This window comes from Rhamphochromis sp. 'chilingali', assembly GCF_963969265.1.
Source record: "Rhamphochromis sp. 'chilingali' genome assembly, chromosome: 10".
NCBI lineage: Eukaryota > Metazoa > Chordata > Actinopteri > Cichliformes > Cichlidae > Rhamphochromis > Rhamphochromis sp. 'chilingali'.
This window is the reverse complement of record NC_137937.1, coordinates 17,605,838-17,633,544: the sequence shown is the minus strand read 5'-3', so window position 1 is coordinate 17,633,544 and position 27,707 is coordinate 17,605,838. Positions and strand designations below refer to the sequence as shown.

Sequence of the window (27,707 nt, the reverse complement as noted above, 5' to 3'; positions counted from 1 at the left end):
GAGCAAATTATATCCTGCTTAGGGCCCTCATTAAGCTAAAGACAGCCCCGAATGCTTTGACAGTCATCTACGAGAGAGAGATGAAACTAGTTGTCAGGCAGTGCTGATAAAAATGGTGTATTATGGACCGCACAGGACCATCTGTAGCATAATGGCAGATGCTGCTTCCTAGCTCACAAAGACCTCATTACTGCTTGTTTTGTGAAGTTTCATTGAAATTTTGCAAGAAAGAACTTCTATTAAGCAGTTGATATGAATTTTAAAATGTTGTCTTTAGGTGCACCCTGGGTAAAAATAATCGCTGGTATAAAAGACTCGTTCTTTTGGAATTGATATATTAATCGCAAAGACTTAAATCACATCCCACAGTAGAAGCTCATTAATCTTTGCCATGTCCTCCTAGTTGGATAGGTTGTATCCCTGCATTGGGAGAAAGGGTGCCTTGGTCAAGTCCAGTCTTTATTAAGATTAATGAACAGCTTGACATTTTTAGTCCTCTGTCTGAATCGATAATTTTAATACTCATGAGAGCCAATGGGGATCTAAGCTTGTGGAACACACATTGTGGCCACAGGGCGCATGTTAAATGTCCAAGTGGTAATCAATGCAAAGAAATTAGCTATTGATCTCTTATAGTTTTGTAATAGGTTATCTATTGGTTTGCTCTTTCGAAAAATTCCAATATCAGTCGGATGGAATTGTGCTGTTAATATTGCTGTGGGGAGTTTGTATGTATGTGTATGCGTACACATACACCCACCTTCCATTTGTGTTTTCGTGTGTGTGCAGGGTCACATTCTAATTAGCACAGAGGGCAGACTGTAAACAAACATGTTTAGGACCATATTGGTGATCCACAGTTCATTACAAATAAGGCTGAGAACTTCTGATTAGTTTTATGCAAGCGCAATGCTGACTAGAAGACCAGTGCTTACAAACAGCTATTAAAATATTTCCTCTTTCATACACACTATTAGTGATGGATCATATATATATATATATATATATATATATATATATATATATATATATATGTGTGTGTGTGTGTGTGTGTAAGTGCTGAAAAGCTGCTAGAAACAGACTTGTTAAGGTCAGAATCCCTATTGTAGTTCTGACTAGAGTTCTGAGGCTAGATAAATCTGATGTCTTATCTCATGGATAAGACTGAGTATATCTGGTGAGCTTACTTTAAGTTACTGCTATCCAACTAACCTTTGCACTCACCCAACGTGTGTTACCCTGCCAGCTGACTAACAAGCCAGGGTCCTATTGTGGGAGTCCTATCCGACTACCCCCCCCAAAGGACAGTCTTCTTCAGGGGCAGGGTGAATGACATCTCCATTGTTGTCTTGGATTTCAGCTGGTGTTTGCAGTGCTTTATTCTGTTTGTGTTGGAGGGTCACACTAACTAGAGCCTGTAACAAATGGAAAACTGGTTTATGAGCCACTATGTCAAACCCACCAAGGATAACAGTATTTTAAATTGTTTACTTATGTGTACACCTCATTTTCTCATTTTAACCTACATGCAACAGAAACAAAATGTGTCAGGAATACTGGTAAAGTCATAAATGGAAAAAAAGTACCAAGCTGACTTGTTTAAGTTTTGTTGGTCTGTTTCCCAGGACATGCAGTGTGAGGTGGACATGGATCTTCTTTGCTGGGGAAGTGGGGAGCTTGGACAAACTGGGCACGGCAGGCCAGAGGTCATTCCTCCAGAGGAGGCACTTCTGAAAGAGTTTGCAACATCTGGGCTGGGCAGTGTAAAGCTGCTTGCATGTGGATCCAGTCACTCTGTTGTGGTTACAGGTAGCGTTCCCAGTCCACTTGTATAATAAATAAAATCCAGGAAGCCTTGCTAGATATTGAGTGGTGCAAGTGCAACAATGGGTAAAGGATAAATAATAAAAATAATATTTTTTCTTAAATATAGTTTACCTTTTTTGTCGGTGTGTTCGAAGAATAAATTTACAATGTTGTTTGGTTCTTTTGTTTGATGTTTGCACCAATCTCTAGCAACACCAGCTGGACTTTATTTCTTCCTCCATCTTTGTGTGTGTGCATATTGTTTGTTTGTGTTTGGTAAAAAATTATTTGCGCTGCTATTCTTATCTCATATTATTCTTAATTAGTTTACAAATGCCAAAATTGATTTTGTTATATGTTAATAATGCAATTAGCAGAACAAACCAAAAGGCACTCTGAACCTCAAGGACCCAGTGCAGCAGATGATGCATGCAGGAATATAAAGGTATTGCAGCTACTGTTCTTTAAAAAAGAAAAAGGTGCATACTCTCATTTACACCATTTTTTACTTTAAAAAAAGAACGCATAATCAGACAACTGGTTAACTTGGACAGCTCATTAATTTTTGCTGCTGTTACTGATATTTACCATGTTTAAGTCTGCAGCGCATCTTTGAATTTTTGATATACTGTTTTCCTCTGGCATGTATTTAGAAGTTTCAAAAGTATAAAAGCCAGATTACTTTGTCTTAAAGCTTCAGGTATCCACTGAGACTTTGGAATGTTTACAGAACAATGAGCAATGACAGACAAAGGCCACAGTTTAGTCAAAGCATGAATAAGCAAGCAAACTCATTGAAATAGTAGCAACAATTATCCAGAGTCTGGCATGTGAAGGACATGTTTTTAAGGACATCTAATAATAGTTTTACCTGATGGTACAGTATGGATGGGTTACAAGCATGTATAATGCCATAATTGTAGAGTTTACATACTATATGAAGTGTCTTTTCTTTCTTGCCCATGAGGGAATACTGGCCTACTTATTCGCCAATTTGATAGAAAACCTGATGACAGGAAGAGAGTAGGCTCCTTTAGTACATTAGCTGGCAGTGGTCATAAATCAGTAGCCTAGATAAGTCTTATAGATCACCCCAACACAGGGATCTTTTGCCTCTGCCGTCATTACAGGGAAAAAGGTGACATTTTTGATTGATTAAAATGGTGCAGGCTAGCTTAGGCTAAATCATGTTAAGTGATGCGACATTGCAGTTTCACATATCATATTTCTGTCAAGACAATGATGGTGGAAGGCATTGTCAAGGCATGATATCTGACAACAGGAGACATCTGGAGGGACCGGAGGAGATTTATGGGAAGGTTTTAGTGGTCTGAGGGAGATGAGAGAGAGTAAAAAGTGGTCCTTTTTTGTGCATTGTCACTTCCAGAGTGACTGTAAATTTTACTCTAGTGCTGTTGGGAATTGGGGACATTTACACATCCTGACAAATTGCTTGCTGTAAAAGTATTTATTGGTCATGTCTTCCCTTTATTCTTGGCCAACTCACAAACACATACCCTCCTCACAGACACAGAAATATTTATCCAAAGCAAATTTATGTGACACGCGTTTATGCGTCGTACCTGGCTATAACCGGATATTTGTCATAATGGTGTCGTGTTAATGTTTTGATAGAGGAGGTCTTGAGTAGGTCGTAATGGTTTTATATTGGCCAGATTGTCCCAAATCAATGGCCATTTGGCCCAGTCAGCCCAAAGAAAGGCTTGTTTATGGAAAATTAGTTTGCAAGAGAAATCCATAAGACGTGAAGAAAGCTGGAGAACAACTTTGCTTGTGTAACCTGACACACATACACACTCTCGAGCGTACACATGCACACTCTATCTCACAAAGATGAACTGTTCACTGATTTAAGGTCGCACTACAGTCACTATGACAGTCAGTGAACAGCTATAAACAAAACTGACCTTAAGGGCTGTTGCCATGTTAAACTTGTACCATATGTTCATCATGTTTGGGGGCGTGTGATTTGTGTTCTGATTGCAAGTGTGAAAATAAAATATTTTTAATGAAAGAGTTTGGAATGATAGAAATTTGGCCAGCGTGAAAAACATCTTTATTTTCATTCATTTCCAATTATTTTTATTTTTTATTAGTCCTTTATTTATCCAGGTAAAAAATCTCATTGAGATTAAAAATCTCATTTCCAAGAGAGACCTGGCATCATGGCAACAAAAGTCACATACCACATAGGTATATAACATTTAAAACAAATACAAATTTGTATTTGTAAACAGTAAATGGCTATTTACAGTGTACTGAACTCAATGAGAGTGGAATTTATCTTCATGACAGTGAAATTATCAGATTCTTAGACAAACTTAGTCTGCTCTTTTGACTTTGTTGTTCCGTTTCAAACATTACTTCACATTATAAATTGTTGCCACTAGGTGGCACTGTGAGACTGCCAATTAGAAACTATAGCAGAAGAAGGTAGGTGGGGGCAGGTGGGGAAAAAGAGGCTTACTTACCTCACACTCAGACAGAGCTATAATTTACTAATAGTGTGGAAGCCGCCATTGCTGTTATCTTTTAATAGATTTGTACGGGGGAAAGCAGGTGCCTGTTGTTAATGCGTCCAATTGCCCAAGTTGCCTACAGAATTTAGGGCATCCATCACTGTCGTCGGCGGTGACACCCTGTCGTTCTACTTCATGCGGCGGGCCGGCCAGGCTGGGTTGGTAACAGATGAGGCTTCTCTCTCCTCTAGACGCCCACAGTCACACAGAGACAACCGCCATACGCGCTTTCACATGCATACACACACAAAACCACACGGCTATACCACTTTCTTAGAGGACAAACTAAACTCATACCTTTTAGAGTAGGAAGTGTATATTTCTATAGTTTATATACATTTCAATATTCAAAATTACATACATAAGAAATTATGCTATAAATCATTAACAAATATAAAAATCTAGAATAGAACCAGTTAACACACTTTGAAAACTATTTTGTCTTGCTTCAGTCAGCAAATGCTTTCCTTTTGCTTATTTGGACTTCCAGTTATTATAGATCCCTTCTACAGTAAGTTAAGGGGTCCTAGGTCACAAATCTCTACTCTACTGAGCTTCATAAAGCCGTATATGTCACAATGGACAAAAACGCTTTCTGCAACTCTGCAAAAGTTATGCAGGAATATTGAAAATACATAAATGGCACACTGCCCCTTAACTTGTCTTGCAGACAGGCTGCTGCTAAAAGAAGAATGATCAGAAGAGTAGCAACACAAAGGTATGCCTTCTAAAACCAGACGATAACCAACTCCCATCAAACTTTTACATCAAACATTTTCAGCATATTATATTTGCAAAGTGTATTTGCCAAAGCTAAAGCTAGATGTTTGTACTGTACAAGTGCAAACAAGATACAATTTCTTTGTAAATACAACTTACCCTCATCAGGTTCTGTGACAGCTTGATGATCCTTAATATCATTGAAATTGGTTTAGGTTACTCAGGTGAAAAAGAAAGATGGCTACTGTTACTGACTAACGCCACCACCAGCACTATATCTGTATATAGCACTGGGCAATGTTTAAGAGCCACTGAACAGCGTTATCAAAATATGTTAATATCGAGATCATATATTTAAAAGAAGAATAAGGTGTACAGTTCAAAAGAAATCGTGCGTATTGTGCTTGGTTCATTCCAACCAGGACTAGAGAAAAAGCTATTCAGTGCAGAATTTTGAAGATGTAGCTGGTAAGATATACTTAAAAGAATAAAACTTTGCTTTGTGTAAGAGCATCCTGTCTGTCCACCTGGACACAGGTATATATATACTGTAGTTTTTGTTGCTGAGTTCAAGCATCCAGGGATTTGCCCGTGGCTACAGGATGTCAGTTCAGTTCCTCATATGGTTTTTATATAAAATTACTCCTTATTCTATTAAAATCTGATGTGTGGCTGCTATATTTGCTATGTGACACTACCTGTATTTGACACAGAATTTAAGACTACAGCTTGGGGTCAACACAGCTGCAGGGGACCGAACTACAGAACATTTGTCACAGTGGCAGTTTACTGAAAGAATTTAGCACAATTATGTACTCTTTTGATCCGTGTTATTGAATAGTCTCTTTGCAGATTGCTATGCTTTCTTTTAATGGTGAATTGATTGACTTTTTCATTTTTATAAACATCTCATCTCTGATTATTTAAAACATAATTGTAATTGCAGGTTGAATTCTTATCCTACAGTTGAATGTTAGCTATCTAGCAAACATGTTAATACGTAAAAATAGCCATCTCACTTAAAAAAAACCCCAATGAATTCAAACAGATTGCAATGTACAATGTGGTAAAATTACAAATTACAGTAAAGATTATTGGTTGTTTAAGTTGTGTGAGCTTTAAGTTTATGGTTAACTATATTTTTTATTTTATTAACAAGATTGGCTCCTTATTGCAGTTCGCAGTGCTCTTTTTTTTGGGGGGGGGGGTGTTGGCACACACTCCATATTTGTATTTATTAAATAAATATGGGGAAAGCATGCACTGGTATCTTTTTAAAATTGAAATTTCTTTGTTAAACAAATGCTGAAATGCTGTGTTAGAGAAAGGAAATACCAGTAAAAAAAATCTTTGTAAACTTTGGCCCTACGTTGCTTTGAATTCCTGACCCTCTAGCTCCACCCCTGAGCTTAGCCAGGGGCACCTCTTTGCTTTCAGGTTTGCCCTCCGCCCTCAAGAACACTCTGCGCAGCTGTATTTCTTTGGACCCAGGCTGAGAGTTGGAGGGTATACAGAGGTGCCTGCTAATACCTTGTTAGGGCTGTTGCAGTTGCTGGGTCTCAGTGAGGTCACTGTCAGTACTGTTTTAGTTCGAGGCCCTTGATCTGCTGCACGTTGGATGAAGCCAAAGACTCATGTGCTGGCCGACTGTGACCTATAATATTCTGCTGGAGGCCTTGCACTTGTGACTACATTGAATTGTTAGAAGCTGGATAACTTAAGTCAGAAATGGTTACTTTGAAGGAGTTTTAAGCAAATACTAAAGACTATTTTAATGTAACATGTTTTAAAATCTTTTGTTGTTTGGTTTGGATGCTTGTGTCAGAAGTTTGGCAGAAAGTCTTTACGGTATCCTGGGATGGTCAGATGCAAGACTGGGCAAGGTATTTAGGTTCCTCTTTTTCTTTGTTTCTTTTGTTAGTGTTCTTTTCAGGTTCTTTCCATATGAGTTATGAACCTTGGTGTCAGGTGTTAAAAAACATATGAGAGTTGTGACCCAGCTTCCTTACCCTTTTTTCCTCTCTGACATCTCTCAACATAAAACAGAACTCTTGTTCTCGCCATAATTGTAACCATCGTTACGTTTGCACAGTCCCTCCACCCGAGTATTTCCTCCTGCAAACTGTTGATGAACATTGAAGCAATTTTATATTTCTCAGATGGTCTCTTCATTTTCCAACATTGATTAACTTTTAAAAAAAAAGTGTAATGTGATGACATCATGCATATGACAGTGATAAAGAACACAGACTGAAATTTTAAAGTGCGTAATAAACAATTTTCTTTAAAAGCAAGATTGATAAAGCCTCTGTTCTTAGAGCCATCACAAAAAAACAAGACAAAAACCAAATCTCTGTCTAGTTTGGTGACATCCATTAAAACTAAGTACAGCAGACATAGTTTTCTTTGAATTACTTGGCCCTGAAATCCAATAATTATTAGCATTCAAGGCAACTTTATTTCTGTATACTCAGTGGGATACAAAAATTGTGAGCAAGAGAGATATAGACAGACTGGGACAAATGACAAAGACAGTGGCTGGAAAAAACCCCACACACATGACCCGTCTTTTGTGCCTTAAGCATAGCTTTCTTCTGGAAATGTATAATTCACTTGGACTGTCCGGAAACTGTGTTGTTAATTTGGAGACCTATTTTCTCATTTCCTCTTTCTTCCCATCTTTCTGTCTTTCCCATCTGTGCCTGTAGGCAAATGCACCTTTACCTATGTATTTTATTGTCTTGTTTAATGTTTGTCAAAGAGTGCAATACTGAGAGTAATTCTAGGAAAGTATTGGCCATCCCCTGCATGACAACTCCAATATGTCTGGCCTGGACCGAACACTGAGGGGAGTTTTGATAATAATTTGCCATTTAGCTGTTTTGATGTTTTTCTATGATTTCCCAGTTGGCAAAGGTGGATGAGCAGAAAATGGAAGAACAGGAAAAAATAACCCTGTCCTTGCTTCTCATCCTCTGTGTCACTTACTGTTCTTTCTCTCTATCTTTCTAACTCTCTCTCTCCAGTGATTTCCTGTGCTAATTTAGTTGAAAAGGTTTAGCATTTAGTTTTGCACTCAGTTGCTTTTAAGGTTAATCATAGGACAGAACTGTTTATATTGCTGTAATACGGGCTTAACTCTCTCTTAGCGAAGCACGGAGCACTTGAAATGTATAGTGGACTGTCTCACTGCCTTAGACTGTCTTTTTCTTGCTCGTCTGCATCGTTCAAAAAACAAATGTTAATGCAGAACAAAAGACAATAGATGGAGAAAAGTCTTGCCAATTAGCAGCTAATGAGACAAGCTTGTGAGGATATCCAAATCCTCAACGTGTTAACGTTTACAACCCCTCCTCCATCTCTCAAATCCTACAACCTATGCCTCCCCCATCTGCCCTTGCACCTAGCCTTCTTTTGTAAGGCGGTTAGGGCACCTCTGAGGCCCTTTGTGTGATTATTCACACATGGCTGTGGCCCTTGTGCTGTGAGCACAGAATAGGAGAGCAAAAAAAAGAGAAATGCCTCATATATGGATAATGTAAAAATATCCAACTGACACATGGTCAGTGTTTTTTTTTCTTATATTTAATTTTTTTTAATTAACTTGTCGTTTCCCGTCGAACACACTCCCACGCCAACACATCACCGCCTCATCGTCTGGAGATAGATGCATACTGTAGACCCAGTGAGGCACTCAGTCCCCCACCATGCGTTCTCAATTTTACTTAATATAGTAAAGCCAGGAATTGGGTGGGTGGGTTGTGGTTGGGACGATGGTAAGGGAAACACATTTGATAAGTAAAAAAAATAATATGCCAAGAGAAAAACCAGCCATCCCAGTTGCCTTTGACACGCTTTTTAACAGAGATGTCTGTGTTGGAAGTGAGAATAAAATCTGCTTTTGTAATAGAGATCTTTGGACAGCCTTGAATGATTTGCCACTACTCTTTTCCGGGCTCATTTTCTCCATAGTGTGTATTGGGAGTGTGCTTGGATTCTCGGTGGAGGAAATCAAATGTGAGTTGGCCTGGAAGTGTTGCAGTAAACAGTGAGAAAAGCAAACACAGGCCAGATCAGGGAATATCGTGCAATGTAATATTTGGACTAAAAAACAGAAATGTGTAATGGAACAGCACAAATTTGACTCTCCAAAGGGACTTCTAATTGATTCTGTGCTTCATTACTGGTTTTCTCAGGGAGAAATGGACATCTTACTTATGTATGAAAACAGAGCAACAGACATTTAAATGGATGCCACGGTGATTATTGCGATGCAGTTCTCACAGCATTTGGCAGCAGATGATTGCTTTATTGCTTTAGTTTTTCTTAAATTCTATTATTTTTCCATGAAGGTAGCAGAGAGTAACTGTTTGAATGCAACCTTAACCTTGACTGGAACAATTAAATGAAAGAGAGAATTGAAAGAAAGTGGTTTGGGAACACAAAATAATCCAGGGATCCACTTGATATGTTATTTGTCAGGGGCAGTACATTTGTGCATGTTAACTAACTGTGCCACTGGACTTGGCCTGCTCGTAATAGGGTTCCAGCGCAAACATTTTCTCTCAGGGATTTCTATTATTAATTCTGTCTGAACACATCCATAAATGAATAATGAAATAAATAATGAAAATGTTATTACTTTTGGCAGCTGGGTCATTTCTCGTTTCCTGCTTTTTCCTCTGCTTGTTTCCTACTAATTAACTTTCCAAGGAGTTGTCCTCGTTTTCACAAAATACATTTCATCAGTTTGGTAGCCCTCAGAAAGTGGGGGTACACAGTTTTGAGTCAAAGACAACAACCGGGACAATATGCAAGTACTTCACTCCTTTTCTTATAGGACTATAAATACCTTGGAGTACACATTGACAATAAACTGGACTGGGCTAAAAACACCACAGCACTTTACAGGAAGGGCCAGAGTCGTCTCTATTTTTTGAGGCGACTGAGGTCCTTCAACATCTGCCAGAAAATGCTGAGGATTTTCTATGAGTCTGTTGTGGCCAGTGCGATCCTCTATGCTGTTGCATGCTGGGGGAGCAGGCTGAGGGTCGCAGATGCCAACAGACTTAATAAACTGATCCGTAAGGCCAGCAATGTTGTGGGGATGGAGCTGGACTCCCTCAAGGTGGTGTCGGAGAGGCGGATGCTGTCCAAGATAAAGACAATGTTGGATAACACCTCCCACCCACTCCATGACATGTTGGTCAGTCACAGGAGCTCGTTCAGTGAGAGACTGAGATTACCGAAAAGCACCACTGAACGACACAGGAAATCATTCCTGCCTGTGGCCATCTCCCTGTACAACGCATCCACTTAACACACTGTTTGCTGCTACAGCTACACATGTTTCTTTTCCAAATATTTATTTATAAGTGACTTATGTATGTATGTATGTATATATATGTATATATTGTACTATTCTTAGTTAGCGTATTGTCTGTCTTGTCTTAATGTTGGTTTAAAATGGAGCACTGTAACAAAAAATAATTTCCCCCAGGGATCAATAAAGTATTCTGATTCTGATTCTGATTCTGATTCTTATCATTGGCAAGGGAAACAACTTGAAAAGCTTTAAAAGTAATGTGCAACTGAGTTACACAAAGCTGGTCAGCAGTTCTTCAAACACTGTGGCCATTGGATAAAATATGAAGACTTTTAAACCTAAAGATGCACTTTTATCATTCAGATTGATCAATGAAACCCTGAATTAACTATTTGAGGCTTTCTGCTTTACATGTGAGCATCTTTTCTCATTTGTAAAACACTAGAACTTTTGCACAGATGTGCTCTCACAACTAAACTACTCCATTTGCTTTAAGTGAGCAGTGGTGCCTATAAAAAGCATGTGAAAAAACAGGACACGTGACACCTGTGCGTTCACTTTGAATTCTCCAGACGATTACTTACTCTACTCTCACGTGGCCTCAATCGGACATTACAAAGGCTGTAAGAAGCTAACGGGGTAAAACTTGTTTAACTTTGAAGTCGACTCAATTGGACATTCACGTTCTCACATAGAGCTCCTCTGGATAATGTCTAGAAAAGTTCAGGGCTGTAGTGATTGTGTGAAAATGTCTCCATTTGGCACTCAAGGTTTCTCCTTCTTCTTCTCCAGCCCTCATCTCCCTCCTCTCAGATGCCCATACCATGTTGTTAAAGGCTTGTGCGCTGGGTTTAGGGGCTTGGCGATGAGCAGCCCTTATTTAAAACGGATCTTAAAGAGGGCAGTAAAGCTAAAACCCCAGTAAAAGTTCCCCCATCGCTTTAGCATTGCTATATAGATGACTTTTCTCTCTCTCTCCTCATTAGAGTCATTGCAACTCTTTCAAACTGCTCCTTCCGTTTCTCTGCATTTTACTGTTAATTAGTTTGCTTTGTAAGGTTAGACGTGCGGACGGAGCAACTTTGAGAGTGTTTAGCTGCCATCTGTGTGCATACAGCTTTAACTATGTACAGATGGTGTGTGCTCACAGACAGGTTGCTTCTTGTATAGAAAAAAAGTGTGAAAGACAGTTTTGGTTCTTTTAACAAGATTTATGGCCATTCTCGCAGGTGACTGCTTAAGCTATAATGATGATTGTTAGTCAGCTGTCAAAAAAGGGTAATTTAAGCAGGAGTAACAAAGAGAGGAGAATGAATATATCTTCATTTGCACATTCTTGGTGATGAATCCTCTTCAAAAATATTGGCATTCCTGGAAAATTGGCTTTGTCAACTTTGAAGCATAATGAACTGATTGTTTAATGGCTACTTCTTAAAGGCTCCAAAGTCAAGGTACCATTAGCCATTCAGTGAACCAGGTAAACAGAGAACGAGACATAAATTGCCAAATAATTGCTTGACATGGTCACAAAATTAGAAATCATAATCAAATAAGGAGCTGACTGACGGAGAGAACCAAAATAAGAACCAAAATGTAATTTCCCACTCCAGTCAAAAGTTACCATTTTATATTGGGTGCAAGATAAACCACGAAATGCACATTTTAGAATTTTCTAAAAAGAATGTAGCCAGTCCAAGACTGCAGTATAACGTGTCTTTAACTTTGCACTAAATCGTACTCATTTCTCTGTTTTTCCCTTCATTTTGTGACTTCTTAGCCCGCGTGCAAGGTGCCTCTCGCTGGTGGGAAACCTGCCCTTCTCAGTTGTAGTTCAGTGCCTAATGCTCTCTGTGGGGCATTGTGAATGACCCTCCCACAATTAAAAAAGGGTTAGCAAAATTATTGTTGGCCTATTGCCACATACTTTGTGATTTAGCAGTGGTCAGAGACAGATTGTGGGCCAAGACTGCCCAAAACTTCTCTCTCCAGCTCATTGAAATTGCCCGGTGTAATTAGTAAATTGAAGAAAATTTAGGGAGAAGGAACTCTTGCTCTTTGTTGAGGAAACAGAGCACAGACTGAGTATATGACTTCTAGCTTTAACCTCAACGCAATACAAACGTTGCGGACAAGCTGAACGTGATACATATGTATACATACATGAGAGAGAGAGAGCAAACAAAATCATGTAGGTTATTAGCATGTTTTTTACAATTTTACAGATGATATTATAGCTTAAACATCACCTGTTAAAAGTACATTTTAGAGTTTTGTGAGTAAAATGAAAAGACCCCCCCGTACACATCAGTATACATATTTGAGAAGGAATGGACAGAAAATGCTTGGTCTTGTTATTCAAAGTGAGATACAAATGAAAGTGAGAATGCTACGTGTAACTAGACATGAGAAAAAGATGAGCGTTTTCACAGTAACGTCACAGTTTTATCAAACACCATCAAATAAAGGTTTATTAACGATTCTAATTTGCTGTGCTGACACCTTTTTTTCATGATGAAATGAAGTGTTGATGCTGGGCTGAGAGGTATCGCAGTGCAGTGTCAGCGCTTATGGAGTCAGTTAGGAGAGAATCTGTCATTTCATTAGATTAGTAACATTATTTATTATCATATATTGACGCATGCCACTTGGTAAAATGGGCCACAAATAACATGCATTCATTTGTGCAACTCAGTGCTTTTTTTTCTTTGTACAATAGTTAAAAAGTATATATACAAATTCACAAAGCTGTATCATTTAGGGTCACAGGATCCAGTCGATTTTTTACAGTTCGTTTTTTTTAAAACTCACCTTGATCGAATCCCTAAGCACACACCTCTCATTATGGTGTGTCATAAAACTGCTCACTAATGGCTTCGAATCAATACAGCAATTTGAATGTATTAAGAACTCATTTGCTACAATGAGCTACCATTGTTCAAAAAAAAAAAAAAAAAACCTAAACAAAACAGCTTTTTTTTGCTTTTCTGCTTTAAAAACCTCAAATCCTGGGCGTCTGTGAAGAGGATCCTCCACAAATGCCTGTGAAAGCGGGCAAAAATACTAGGGGAAAAAAAGATTGCTTTGTTAATTTCTCTCCCCCCCCTCCCTCTTTCTCTCTTTCCCACTCTCCCCAAGGTTCTATTAGGAAATAGATCCCAGGTGTTCGATAAGCCTGTAGTGGACATGACAGCAGTGCAATCAAGTGTATAAATTTAATTGCAGGCTCATTTTGTGCCGTTTATTAGCCGTTTAGGGGCACATCGCTCCACTTGAACCCTGTTATTGCCAGACAGAACAGCTGTTTGGTTCTTTTTTGTCTCATTGCATAGTTTTGAAAAAGTACACACTAAAAAGCCAAATGTGCGTGCACACACGCACACACATACAGGCTTACACACACACTTCTTTGATTTCATTTGAGAAATTAAAGTGTACACTAAAATAAATGGTCAAAATACATAAAATATTTAAAAAAATCCCAGGTTAAAACATATTTTGTATTCAAAAGTCTTAGAACAAAGGCAATTTGTAGATAAACAAATCTGACTGCACCCAGAAACAAAGAAAATAAAGGGATTAGAGTCTTTTTGGCTTCAGTGGAACTGGGCTGCTGTTGAACGGTGCCACACACTGAGAAGCCTGCAGATGTACTAGCTTTGGTTGAAACCTTCTTCTGGTGCAACATGCCATTAATAAAAAGCCTAGAGAAAGCTGTGTTAATTGTTACCATGCACTCGGTCTTGCCATTCCAATAAATCATCCTGCTAATTGCAACAAATTGTGGGCTGACATTAAGCTATGATTCTGAACTGGCAAATATTCATCAACATTGCAACTAGCCCCATAAAACAAAGAGCTGGCCGTTTCCCAGGCTTAAAATATATCTACCATCTAACTCCCCGATTACTTGTATATCTTTCTTGTCCTCAGTCTTTAAGCGGAGGATTGTGAAAGAATGAGATGACATCGTGTTTATTTATTATATCCCAATAATGCCCAAGTTGGGACAGTCATATAACCAACCACAGACTTTGTTTTCCATGCTGGCATTGAAGCCTTATGTGTGCTCTAAAACAATTACTATGTTTTCTGTCATAAGAAAATTACCTTTAAGAGTTTTGTAAATGCAAGGCTGCTTTGAGTGTGTTTGTCAAGAATGTAGCAATAAACTATGTGTTATATGAGACAGTTTCATAGTCTTTAGCTGTTACCTGCCTCAAAAAATTACACAAATTAAATCTATACTTTGATTTCACTATTCTTTAAAAAAAAAGTTTATTACTGCATAGCGTACTTAGGAAATCCTTGATTTATCACCAAGCAGTCATATGTGGGTGCATTTAACCCCCCATGCAATGTTTATTTTATGTAGACAAAAGGCTAGTTAAATCCCTCTACACTCTGACAGTCACCATAACTGTCACTGCGGATGATGTATTTCACAGCCTAGTGCATTACTACCACTAATGTTTCGCTGTGCTGCCAATTCGCCCTGATAGCGTTAAAAACAGAGACAGTATGTGTCAAAACAGTACTTAATGGGCTGTCACCCAGGTGTGCAGGAGAAGCTAAAGATGTTGGGGCTTAAGGTCAGGAACTGATTTGTTATTTCGTAGTTCATGGGGAATTTGATGTTAACTGATCAATTCAACACCCCAACATTCCCATAAATCAATTCTGCATCTGGACAGGAGATACACGTGTGTGAGCATACTGTGTGAATGCAAGCATGTACATGAAGTAGAATATAGCGTGTTTAGCGTAAAAAATATTTCAATATTGTAAAACCAAATTACAATGCTCATATATATCTTGAAAGAAGCAATTTAGCAATTTTGTAGATCCTGATTTGTGATTTTTTTTTTTCCAATTGCGACCTGCTGAAACAGATTTATGCTAGTTCTGATTTTCTTTCTATAACTGATAGTATTTACAAGCAAAACTCATAATAAAAGTTATTAAAGTTCACAATTTCCCCCAAACAAGTGTAGCTATCTGAGGCTGCGACCTCTTGTGAATAAGGGAACAACTTAGCTTTCTTCTTTGCCTTAAATAACTGAAACTGCTCTACTACTGGAAGGAGATGCACCCACCCTTATGTGCCATGTTTTACCTTACTAAGCAGAAACAAATGCAAGAGTTTTATATAACAATGCAAACTTCCGATACGTAGATCCCTTTCCAGTGCGGTTATAACTTCACCAAACAACGGGACGTTGGCCTTTATGGGTTTTTTTTTTATCTTTCTATAAATTTCCCCCTAACTCCTTTGAATCATTGCACATACATTTCCAAGGCTGCTGGCTTGTGCCTAGCTCTGATGTTTGGATAGCTTTAGCCACTTTGCCTTTGTTAGCTTCTTTACAATGTCCATGGTTTCCGATTAGGCTTGTAGTTGGGTGTTCTCCCTGCGGTTTACTTTGACAAAGTTTGTATCTTTGCTCACAGTGAAGTGCTTCCACGCTAATGACACTTTAGCGTGTGTGTGTGTGTGTTTATAACTGTTTGGCTGCACCATTGTGCACATGTTATGCATGCATGAAATGGATTGGCTAGAAATTGTTTATGATTGGAAATCATCAAAAATGTCTGAACATGGAATGGTTAGATCTTGACACTTGTGCAGGATGCACTTTTTCTATACCTATGATCTTATATTACAAGACTTAAATGAAGAAAACTATAGTACACATTACACATTTTGTTATGAAGGAGCTAACAGAAGCGTCCAGCACTGCCCTTTAGAGTATTTGTAGTAGGAAATACCACACCTCTACATTAAAAAAAATCCTGTTGGTATTCATTTATTGCTTGTACTGGAACAATTTTACATGAAATAGAAGAAAATCATATCAACATTTTATAAAACCAGATAGTTACGCACAAACACTTTTACCAGCTGTTATATAAATATAAAAGAATGAACATTCTGTAGCCCAGTAATGTAGAATTAATGTTTAAATGTGCTGCATTTAATAGACTCAACAAAGCTGTTCTGATTACATTTTTGTCAGAAAATTAGTTGCAGGAATTCAGATTGCTTTGCAGGGTGACCATATGAAATAAAAAACATTTAAAAAGTAATAAATTCTGACCAATCTTGTGTAGGTGGCAGAAAAGAAGGCATGCCATTGCGACATATCACAGAAAAACACTACTAATGTCTTAGAAGTACTTTCTGTCAAATTTCTTGTAGACAGTTAGCTTTGAAACATCTGATCTGATCTGGTGGGCCCATGTCCTGTGTAAACTGAGCTTCAGAGACCAACTTTATTGTAAGAGTTGTGGCATTTCACCTGTAAATTACAGATAGTATACTTGGCAGTTAAATTTTAATTTGTTTTCCTTTTTGGTGAGTGTGTTTAAAAAACAAATAAATAAACTAAACAAAAAACATTTCTAATCATAATATGATTAGAAACATTGTTAAATACAATTTGAATTGCAGTATTTGTTTGCATTATCATTGCTCTGATTAAAAGACACTGATATAAAATACTGAGACATGGCCCACCAAAACCACATGTAACAGTTTTTTTCCTCGTGTGCTTACTTGCACCTACGCCATCTTCTTCGTGGTCAGTTAAACGTGTTGCTCCGCTGCCACTCCCTTAAAATTCTAATGGAGAGAGGGTATACCTGCAGGTTGATCCTGCTAACTCTGGATGGGTGATATAGCCTAGAAATTGCAACAGAATATTTCAAAGAAATTTGCAATGGTGTTGTGTCACATCTTACTATAATAATTGTAGTGTATGTGTGTGTATATATCTGTGTGGAGGCGCTGCAAAATCGTTCTTTTCCAGTGTGTTACTGCCACTGATGACTGGCCGTCTAATTCTCCACTAGTAGTGACCCATTAGATATATTGACACAGCATAAGTCAAATGTAAGCACAGAGGTAGCCTAGATAGTGTTTTCCATGTAAATTTTAAGTAAAAATAGAACATCCCTACTTAACATGTTACTTTAGTGTTTGTTATTGTTATACTAACTTAACCTCGGAACTGTTCGGGAGCCTGTTCAGTTTTGCCAAAATTATAGTGCTTTGCTTATTTTGCAAAGTACTGTGCTGAAGGTCTAACCTCTTGTAGCCAAACTACTAATATTGAAGAGGCTCTCTTTTTAGGTAATAAATCATCACTGGAGGCTGAAACGCTACTCTCACTCTCATCCATGTTATCGGCTTATGTCGTTGTGAACAATCGAGAATGAAAACGTGTCTATGCATATATAATTGATATTTTGAGATGACACGTAAAAATTGATACTGGTATTATCATGAGCGGTATAACATCACATCACGCAGGACCTGTCATGGTCCTGTCACATCAACACTGTGGTGAAAAAGGCCCGACAGCGTCTCTACCACCTCAGACGCTTGAGAGACTTCCAACTGCCCTCCAAGGTGCTCAGGAACTTTTACTCGTGCACCATAGAGAGCATCCTGGCGGGAAACATCTTAACCTGGTTCGGGAACAGCACCATGCAGGACAGACGAGCTCTAGAGAGGGTTGTGCGGTCAGCTGAGCGCACCATCCGCTCCGAGCTCCCTGACCTGCACTCAATCTACAGCAGGCGGTGCTGGACCAAGGCCAGGAAGATGGTGAAGGACCTCAGCCATCCCAACAACAGACTGTTCTCTCTGTTGAGGTCAGGAAAGCGATTCCGCTCCCTGAAGACCAACACAGAGAGACTGAGGAGGAGCTTCTTCCCGCAGGCGATACGGTCTCTCAATCACACCACCACACAGTACTGACCCACACATATGGTTCTTACACACACACACTGGACTTTCTGGACTTTGGTTTTGCACAACACTGGTCACTATATTCTTCATTTCCGGTTAATACTTGTACAGTTGCTGTTATTGTGTATATATTTATTTATATTTAGATTTCTTCATACATTCTTATATAGTTCTATATTGTGTATTTTGTTGTACAGTTATTTTATTTTCAACTTTAATTTATATATTTATCTTATTCTTCCCAGTTAAATTTACCCTTCATTCTAATTTGTGTTGTACAGTTATTTCATTTTTAACCTTAATTTATATTTTATTCCTTCCTAGTTAAATTTACCCTTTTTAATTTTTCATATTTATTTCCTATCTTATTCATAGCCTTTTCCTTTTTTGTTTTCTTTAGGTCACGAGCAGTTGTCCAAGCATTTCACTACATATCGTACTGTGTATGACTGTGTACGTGACAAATAAATTTGAATTTGAATTTAACAAGGCAGAGCCCTAATGCCAACTGTGGAAGGAAAAGTGTTTTGTCTAAAAATGGGATAAATTTGCTGCAATGGACTGTTTTGTGAAAGGTGAAGGAAGAAGACCTTACTAATCACCTAAAATAGTAAAGTTATAATAATCTTTGCTTGAAAATGCCTAAATTGACAGCAATCCCAGTTCTGTCATCTAAGTTGAGTTATATATGTAGTTTTTTCTACATGTGAGGGGGCCTGCCATTGGAGATACAATTTAAAGTCAATCTTCAGGTGTTACTTACTACTTCCATGCAGAACAAACTGCAGTACACTGAAAATATTCAATATATATTGTCCATACCTGCTATATTGTAAATAATAATAAATCCTTGCATTATTTGAGTATGTTTTCATGAATGCCTCAACCCTTTCAACCTTTATTTAGCTCTTTTTTTATATTGCCACGATGAAGCTAGGAAGTTGGCTTAATAAAGCACGATAACTGGCACTGCTGTGGGGATAGTGGTGACTGACTGGAGAATGGAGAGCAGAAGCATCCTTCCATTTGACAATGTTAAGCAGTGATTGGCTTATTACTGCGTTCTCTGATTCAGCTGGATGTGTTCAAGGATCTTCTCTGCGGTGAAAAAGGTCGGCTGCTCTTAGTTGTGCTCAGCTAGAATACTAATACTGTCCTTATTCAAATGATCTGCTCCAGCGCTTATTAAATTGATGGCCCAGGCGCTCTAATTTAATAGTGTTGCAGTCCAGGAGACGGACACAGCTGCAGTCACCGGTGAATTAGGTGCTTCTGAGGCAAAGTTCAAGCAGGAGCCCCTTTTGCTTTTGGGATGCATTTTTCCCAGCAAATTAGCAGTCAGTGCCACTGCACAATTAATTAGTGCAAACCAGGAAAAGCTTGTCATTTAATAAGGTGCTTTTTTCCCCACTCACACCTCTCCCACACTCTGAAATGTCTCTTCCTTTCTTACCATATCGTATCCCCTCCCTTAATCCCTCCCTCCTCCTTTTTGTCTGTGACTCTGTCGTTTATGCCCTCTCTTCCAGTCCTTTTTACATAAACAGAGGGAATTGATCCATTAAGCTCTGTGCTATTAATACCGTTTAATGTATTTGTAGATAAAGCAAAGCTGTGGGTCGGATATATATCAGTGGCATAAGAATTTGGGAGCTCCTTTTGGATTGGAAAAAAACATGTAAAACTGGAGTAGCTGGTGATTATTTCATCCAGTTAGAAAGGGTTGCGGTTGATAGTTATTACAGGGGAGGATAAACATACTTAAATACAAGGCATCTTCAGGTATCCAAATGCGTGCATGTGTGCAGGAGCCTTTGTATGCATGAGTATACTTGTAAGTCCATCCATGCATGTGCGATGCTGCCTGTGTGTGTCCATATAAAACCCATAAAGAGGCACTTTTTCAGGATTTAATTGGATTTCATTTCAAGAGGCAATAAATTGTATGCGATGTTTTGTGACATCAAGTGGTTTGCAATCTCAGCCAAACAATGACGCAAACTCCACATTATAGCACCCTCTACCGAAGTTGATTAGTATGGAGACGAGTTATAATTCTACCTTAAGAGCAGAGTGTAGCTCTCACTTTTAATCTATTTAATCTCATCCCACTGTCTCTTATAAGGACCAGAACTTAGGATAGTTCCACTTACATTGCACACATCATTACTGTGTGTTTATTGGTTCCTGTGAGGGGTGCATGGCACTCCAAAAGTCGGTAGTAATTCTTGGGAGAAATATTAATCGGAACTTGAATATAGATGGTCTAACAAGAAATATTAACTGGAGCTGTGAGTGTGCAACAGAGAAGAGGCGAGGAGAAAAGAGGAATCATGGAAACCAAAAGAAAACACGATCACTAGTTAATTGATGAGGCTGAGTATATGAATATGTATGGCTCAGCAGTAAAAAAAAAAAAACCTTTGAATTAAAATTTGACAAAAGTGTTGATTTTTATTTATTTTTTTAAATTTTCATTGCATGTTAATTCTATAACTTCCAAATGTACTCCCACAGTTTTAAGTAAGTTTTAAGTGTTTGTTTACATTTTCCTTAAAGACTTCTGAGAGAACTGTAACCGCACTGGGAAAAGTTTTAAGATTTTTTTTTTTTGATGAATTGCTGTATTTTAAATGGAACAGAACATTTCTTACACAAATCACAAGACATAGACTTACTTTAGAAAAACAAGTATACGTAAGATGTTTGTTTACCACAAGTGCAGACTCAATATTTCTTTCTTTCTATTACGATTCAGTTCCTCAATTTACTTAATTTGCCAAAAGTTGTCACCACTATTATTTTTTACCTAACTGTGTCGATATGCAAAAGTAATGTCAAAATTTAAAAGTGTTGCTTTTGCTTCTTTTTCAGTACGTTCGTTTTTATAGTAAAAAAAAATGTGAATGAGCGCATAGATAAAAAATCAATTGCGATCTTGAAATTAATCTGGAAATCAGGAGATTTGTCAAAATGTCAAGAAATGGAAAAAAGTGGATACCAGAGAACCACAGTTTTCTTTATATACAGCTTTTGCACATGTGTGAGTACACACACGCACACACAGACACACACACTGTCAGACCTTTGTACCATTGTCCTATTTACAGGCTGAAGGCTGAATGCTGAACATGGAGTACAGTATGCCATAAATAAGAGTGGTGGGGCTCTATCAGTGCTGACAGAGGTCTCTTTCCATCCGCACACAAACACACGCATGCACACACACACACACACACACACACACACACTGGCCCAATGCCTGCTTGTTTCCCCCTCAACTAATAGACTCTAGTGAAACCAGTCAGCGTTGTTGTTCTGAGATTGATGTGACCTTGATGCCGTTTAGTGGAGTGATTTGTTTATTGGCACTTATTTTGATGCATGTGGAAGTGAGCTTTAAAAGCCATACCAAAGAGAGACAGACACACACACACACACACACACACACACACACACACACACACACACACACACACACACACACACACACACACACAGTGAGGAAGATGAAGATGGAAAAAACAGAGCTAGAAAGACAGAATGAAGAAAAAGTAAGGGAGATGGAGTAGAAGAGATATACTCCTGGGGCAGATTACATAATACATCATTCACAAACCATTGTTGCCAATATGTCTTTTATACTCCTTAAATTGCCGTTGCCATCCCAGGGCCCCCACTGCGCTTTGACAAATGCATCACAACACACACAAACATATTGTATTCTCTCTCTGTACAGTTGTGTACAGTTAGTGGAGTCTATCACAGGCCTCCTGGGACGCTGCAGTGTAAGGAGAGGAGCTGGTGCTGAGGAATACTGTATAGTATTGATGGAGCTCTGTTTCTGTTAGGCAGTGAAAACAAAGTCTCCCTGATGCACAGTGGAGTGTAGGGGGATCAATAGACGGGGAGCGCTTCATTTCCTCAGGCTTCTACTGAAGAAACACTCACTGATGTGTCAGGGCTGCTGCAGTTTTTGCTTTGACATGGAGGAGATACAAACCATCAGGCTGTACTGTATGAGGGGAAAAAAAGAAGATAGAAGTACAGACAAATTCTAATACACACAAATTTGTACACACGCACAGTATGATGAGGAAAAAGGAAAAGGAAAGGTCAGCGTTGCATGTCACATTGTGCTGCATTAGAATAACAAGAAACAGGCATGAACTGGGGTGAAAGGGTTTAACTGACACACAGGATATAACAAGACATAAGCTTGAGTGATGGGGAAGGGATTGGCCGCCGCACAGGATGTAACTAGACATGTGACTGTGTGCCGGGGAAGAGTTTGGCTGGCGCATGGGATGACACAGGACCAGAGCCTGGGGCAGCCGGGGAGAGTGGAGAGCCCAGCTGTCACCTCAGTCAGCCCCTTCTCTGGGGGCAACTGTCAATCAGCAGCCTCTCATATTGCTCCGTCATTGAAGCTAATTGCTATTGTCACCCCCAGAGACCCAGAGGATGCTAAAGCTAGCGCAATTGCCCTTTTGGAGAGAGAATAGTGCCTCCAAACACGAGATAACAAATGCAGGAGATCCAGAGAAGTGAATCAAAGGTAGTTCTGGTAGAACATTAATAAGGCATTAGAAACACTAAAGGCAAGATCACAAAAAGATTCCCTCAAACGGCATACGTCCAGGCCCACAGAGTAAAGGCTGGACTATAAGGGAACGTGGCAGCGTGGCTGAGTGGAATCATTTAACGACACATAAATATGCATGCAGCGACACACTCTTCTCTTACATACTCATACATGCACACGCGCATACTCACAAACAAGCCAGCACACATGTGCACAGAGCAATAGACCTAATGAAAATAAGATGGATGCTCTTTGAGAGATGGGTGGCTGTGTTATTAATTGCTGTCTGTCCCCTCCTACTGATAATGATGGGCTGTATCCAGGAGAATTTGCAGAGAATAGATTTTATTTGGAAGGATTATTTATTGTCCTTCTCATTTGAGGGGTGGTGTGTTTAGAATAGTGAGGGTTTAAATAATGGCCCGGGAGAGATAAGTCCTCATGTTAATTCCTCTTGTGCTTCTTCCTTTCTCTGGCACCTTCTTAACCACACCACTCCTGTTATATAGATTTATCCCTGCAGAGAGTGAGACTTCAAATAGGATCTTTACTTTAACTTGAGTTTTTTTTTACTTATTAATTTAAAGGCAAGTGGCAAAAAGTAAAATGTTCTCTGACTTTGCTAACAGCCATTGTAAACAGTTCTCACAGATTTGTAATCTTCTGCCAGTGGTATTATAAATATTCGAATCCATTATGACTCACTGCTGTTGCACCAAGCGTCACTGCCCTTTCACAAGTGGACATGCAAATTTAGAGCAATTATTACAATAAAGATTACCATTCGGTCTGCGTGTAGAGCAGTTTGGCTGAAACAAAAGGTCCATGTCACCGAGAAAAGTAAAAAAATAACACCCACGTCTGTGCAAGGGAGGCTGAGTCTGCTCTGTTCTCTGCTTAGCTTCCCGTTTCTTACTCTTTCTCATTCCCTTCATTTGTGGGAGTATGGAGGGACAGCATTATCATAAGATAACACCGCATCTCTCCCCTCCTCCTCACCTCCGATCCCATCGCACTCTCACAACCTATAAATCAGGATGCTGGTGTCGTGGCGGCTGGAGGCGTGGTAGCTGTGGTGACATGGAGGATCCTGGTGTGGGTGTGAAATCACTTGACCCCCAGCATTAACCTTTCTGGAGTGAATGGCCGTTGCTCTCCTCAGCAGACTGGTAACAAAAGAGGCTTGGTATTGATTAAACTCTGCTGCACACATTTGATATTAAACACTGGCTTAGATGTCTGTGTTCCCTAAACCCCTCTTGCTCAGTGCTGCCATAGCCTTACCTCACATGTAAATGCGTTACCCCCCAAAAAAAGAGTCTTAAAATGTGTATCTTATTTGCGCCTCTCGAATTCCTGAATGCACGAATCCCCGTAAACAAACACAACACCGTGTAGACACAGTTGGTGAAAAACTGCGGGGCTGAACGTGGCTTTAGGTTGAGATGCCAAAGGTCACAAAAAATGATAGAGAAAGAGAGAGCAGGGAAGGTCTAGGTCTCTGGGGTGATCAGTGTTTTGTCATCTGGAGCAGTGTTTACTTTTTCTCAGCACACGTTCTCCTCCCTTCATCTCCTCCCCATCTTCTGGATCGATACTCTGCATCCACAAAGGTCTGGGAGAAGGCATACAAGCAAGTGAGTCAGTCAACGGAGCTGAAGGCAATGGAGTTTGAAATCTCCCAGGCTGCAGTCGGCGTTTTATCACCTTTTCTCCCACTTTTCTCCCAGACTTTGTGTAACACTGGATGTAGAGTGCACATAGTGTAGGTGTAAGGCAGATTCCTGTGCAGACTATTTAAATTATTTCACATAAGCTAAATAAAACTGCACACTGTCTGTCTTTTGTTTTACCGAAAATAAATTTAAAAAAACATCTGTTGTGTGCTTTTAGCATAGGTTGACTTCTGATTTTGATGGATATTTTTTTATGTGTTGTAGACAAAGAATAAAATATTTTGCATAGACAGAGAAGTTAGGTCTGTCTGGATAAGAGCGCTCTTCAGCTGAAATACTTTTCATTCAAGTGGTCATTTAAATAAAAATTATCGAGGCTAAAACAGGAAACTGTACTGTGTTATGCGTAGTTCTGACAAAGCAACCCAGAAATGCAGTAATTTAACTGTTATCACATTTATAGTTATAATTGCGATTCCCTGTTTTAATAACTGCAGATGCCAGTAGAAAACAATTTAGGTCCTAAGAACACAGAAACTTCTTAAACAGCAAATATTAGGTAAATATAAATGATAATAATTAGGCAATAATATTAAACATGGAAAAAAGATGTTGTAAGTCATTCTTTTTTAGATGATTTTTTCTGTTTTTGTGACTTGGACTAACTGACCAAATGCATTAAACCTGCTAAGTAGTTATAAAGTCTGTGTAAACCTCTCTACATGTAACCTCATGTTGCAAGTACAGAGCTTCAGATCTATCACCTACAAGCCACAAAAAAGAGAAAGTTCCCCATAATGGTGGGCAGGACTTGAACAATAAAATGCATTCAGCTCTTCAGACAAGCTTTACTGGCCTTACAGGCGTACTCTCTCTGAGGCTGCCCTTTGATTATAAATGGTCCATCACAAGGCTGTTAGTTCGTTTAGAGGCAATGGTAACTCTGCTTCACACACCTTAACCTCAGAGGCAGGACAGGGTCGCTTTTCACAGGGAACGCCAGCATCTGTTCCAGGAAGTGCCCGTCTCGTTCAGGCCTAATTGTTGTTCCTCTATGAGAAGGCTGGTAAGTGAGAGCAGGAGGGGGGCTGTCACGTTCCCGTCACATCCCAGTGGTCCGGTAAATAGAGCGTGTGAGAGTACCCCCCAGTTACTGATGGACGAATAGCCTCCCATCCCTCCCCTTCCCTCCTCCATCCTCCCTTTCTCCAGCTCCTCCACCCTCCTCCCCTACAATTCCACTCCAGCTTTCTCTCCCCTTATTTATCTCTACTCTGTCATGTTCTTCACACGAGTAGAAAATAATTAATTACTGCACCCAGTGATGATAAATGATATTACTGACGTAATTAATGATACACATCAATTTTCCTGTTTAATTGAAGGGGGCTGCAAAGTGGTGCCTTAGTGCCTGTCCTGGCACCAGGAAAGGCCACTGCCCTGAGAAAACACCCCTCCACTCTCATTCACCCCACCTTCAAGTTACTTCTTCTTCCTCTTTTCTCACTCTTTCCCATTCTCCTCTCATTCACAGTGCAGTCAGGTTGAGGTTTAATCTAGCAAACCTGTTTTAGCAGAAAATCAAAATCCTCGTCCATGTACTCTAAATAAACCTTAAAAGCCGGTCAGTAGTTTTCACAAGTAGATATGCATTCATACATAGCTTCATCATGTTGCGTGCATGCATATGTGTGTGTGTGTGTCTGTCTGTGTGTAGACTCCATAATGACCAATATGAGTGTGTGTAGGTATACAGTGATATATGATTCATGAAGATGCGTGTGAGGCATATGTAATTCCATCTCTACCCTCAGGACTAGAGACAACAAGGTAGTGCATGAATATTTGATTTGCAGGGAGAAGGTATAGGATCTATGCACAGCATTTTAAGCAGACATCCTAGAGAAATTCCTCTTGAAAAGCTAGACACTCAGGTTTACTGTCATGCAAATATGTTTTTTAATTATCTGCCTCCTACCTCGCGACTGTTTTAAAAGCAAATGCTTACAAATTTGCGAGACACAAAGCCGTTCACGTCCAAGGCATTTCATAGCTTGCGCATAATGAAACTGGATGTTTTTAAAATCTGAATAGCAGTTCGGTTTTCGAGCAATGTCCGCTACCGCATGACACCAGAGCTTCACGCTTGAATATTTTCCAAAAATATTTGTAATTTAGACTAGACCACTGTACAGTTCTTTTGAAAAACAGCCACAACAGCTTTAAGTGGTGCTGACAAAAAGGGAAAAAGAAATTCCCTGTGTGTTTTGTTTCCCCAATTGATGTCACATACCTAGACAGCTTCAGTGTGGAATAAGTACGTGTGTGTGTGTGTGTGTGTGTGTGTGTGTGTGTGTGTGTGTGTGTGTGTGTTGGCGTGCGTCACACAGCCCTCTTACTGACCTCGTGTACAGTGAACTTTATTTGAGGGCTTCCCAGTGGCTCCACCAGCCTCTAGCTAAATGTGTGATCAGGTAGTTTCAGAAACTGCCTGACGGTGTTAACGCGCAGAATGTGGACAGCAAGTATGGGGGGAGTTGTGGACTCGGATTAGTCTCCATGGCAACGACAAAGTAACCCTGTTTGTAGACAGACAAATTTTGCTACATGTGAAAATGATTGGCAGATCTATTCCTCCACAGCTGACCCATAGAAATTAGCGAGTAAACGTTATAATACCCAGCTGCATTGACGGGGTCTCCATACTTTTTAAAGTCCTCTTGTAAGTGCTTCACTTTGGCATTTGCATAAGAAACATGGCATGCTTATTGGAGGGGGTTTGGGGTTGTTGTGGGGTGCTTTCATATCTTTAGCTTGACGGCTTCTTTGTGATCAAGGGGACTGAGGGGAGGGAGTGTTGCCAGATGAGAATAACTTAATTTCCAAAGCTGCAAGATGAGAGAGAAGAGTTGAGGTATAAGTTCATGATGCAGTCTCACTGGGAAAAAAAAGAAAAAAGAAATCGACTGTCTGTGCATATGAGAAATGGATCCAATTATGCACATCAAAACCATGTTCCTATTTGTTGAGACCACATATTTTTTCTTTTTCTTTTCTTTCCTTTAAAAAAAAAAAATTAAAGCCAGAGCGAAAATGGCTTCACATGTGATGAAAAGGATATGTTCATGAGTTCCTGAAAGACTAGACGGACAGACATCCCAGAGACTTATGAAATCAAACTTTTGTAAGCTTAATTTGTTTTCTTTACTACCATCTAATGATGACTGTGGACAAACATGGCAAAGTGGCTTACGAGTAGGGAGTACTGCAGTGTGTGAGTGTGTGACTGCCGGCATTGGCCAAA

The 27,707-nt window shown here is 39.3% G+C and overlaps 1 protein-coding gene across 2 annotated transcripts in view; it reads left to right on the top strand.

Annotated features, from left to right (window-relative positions):
* LOC308403873 (uncharacterized protein) overlaps positions 1–27,707 on the top strand; it is a 381,166-nt gene that overhangs the window by 71,833 nt on the left and 281,626 nt on the right. For both annotated transcript variants that reach the window (XM_080893669.1, XM_080893668.1), the window contains exon 2: positions 1,626–1,809. In XM_080893669.1, the coding sequence (XP_080749795.1) occupies positions 1,629–1,809 (181 nt within the window). In that variant the 5' untranslated portion in view covers positions 1,626–1,628. The remainder of the gene's footprint in view (positions 1–1,625; positions 1,810–27,707) is intronic.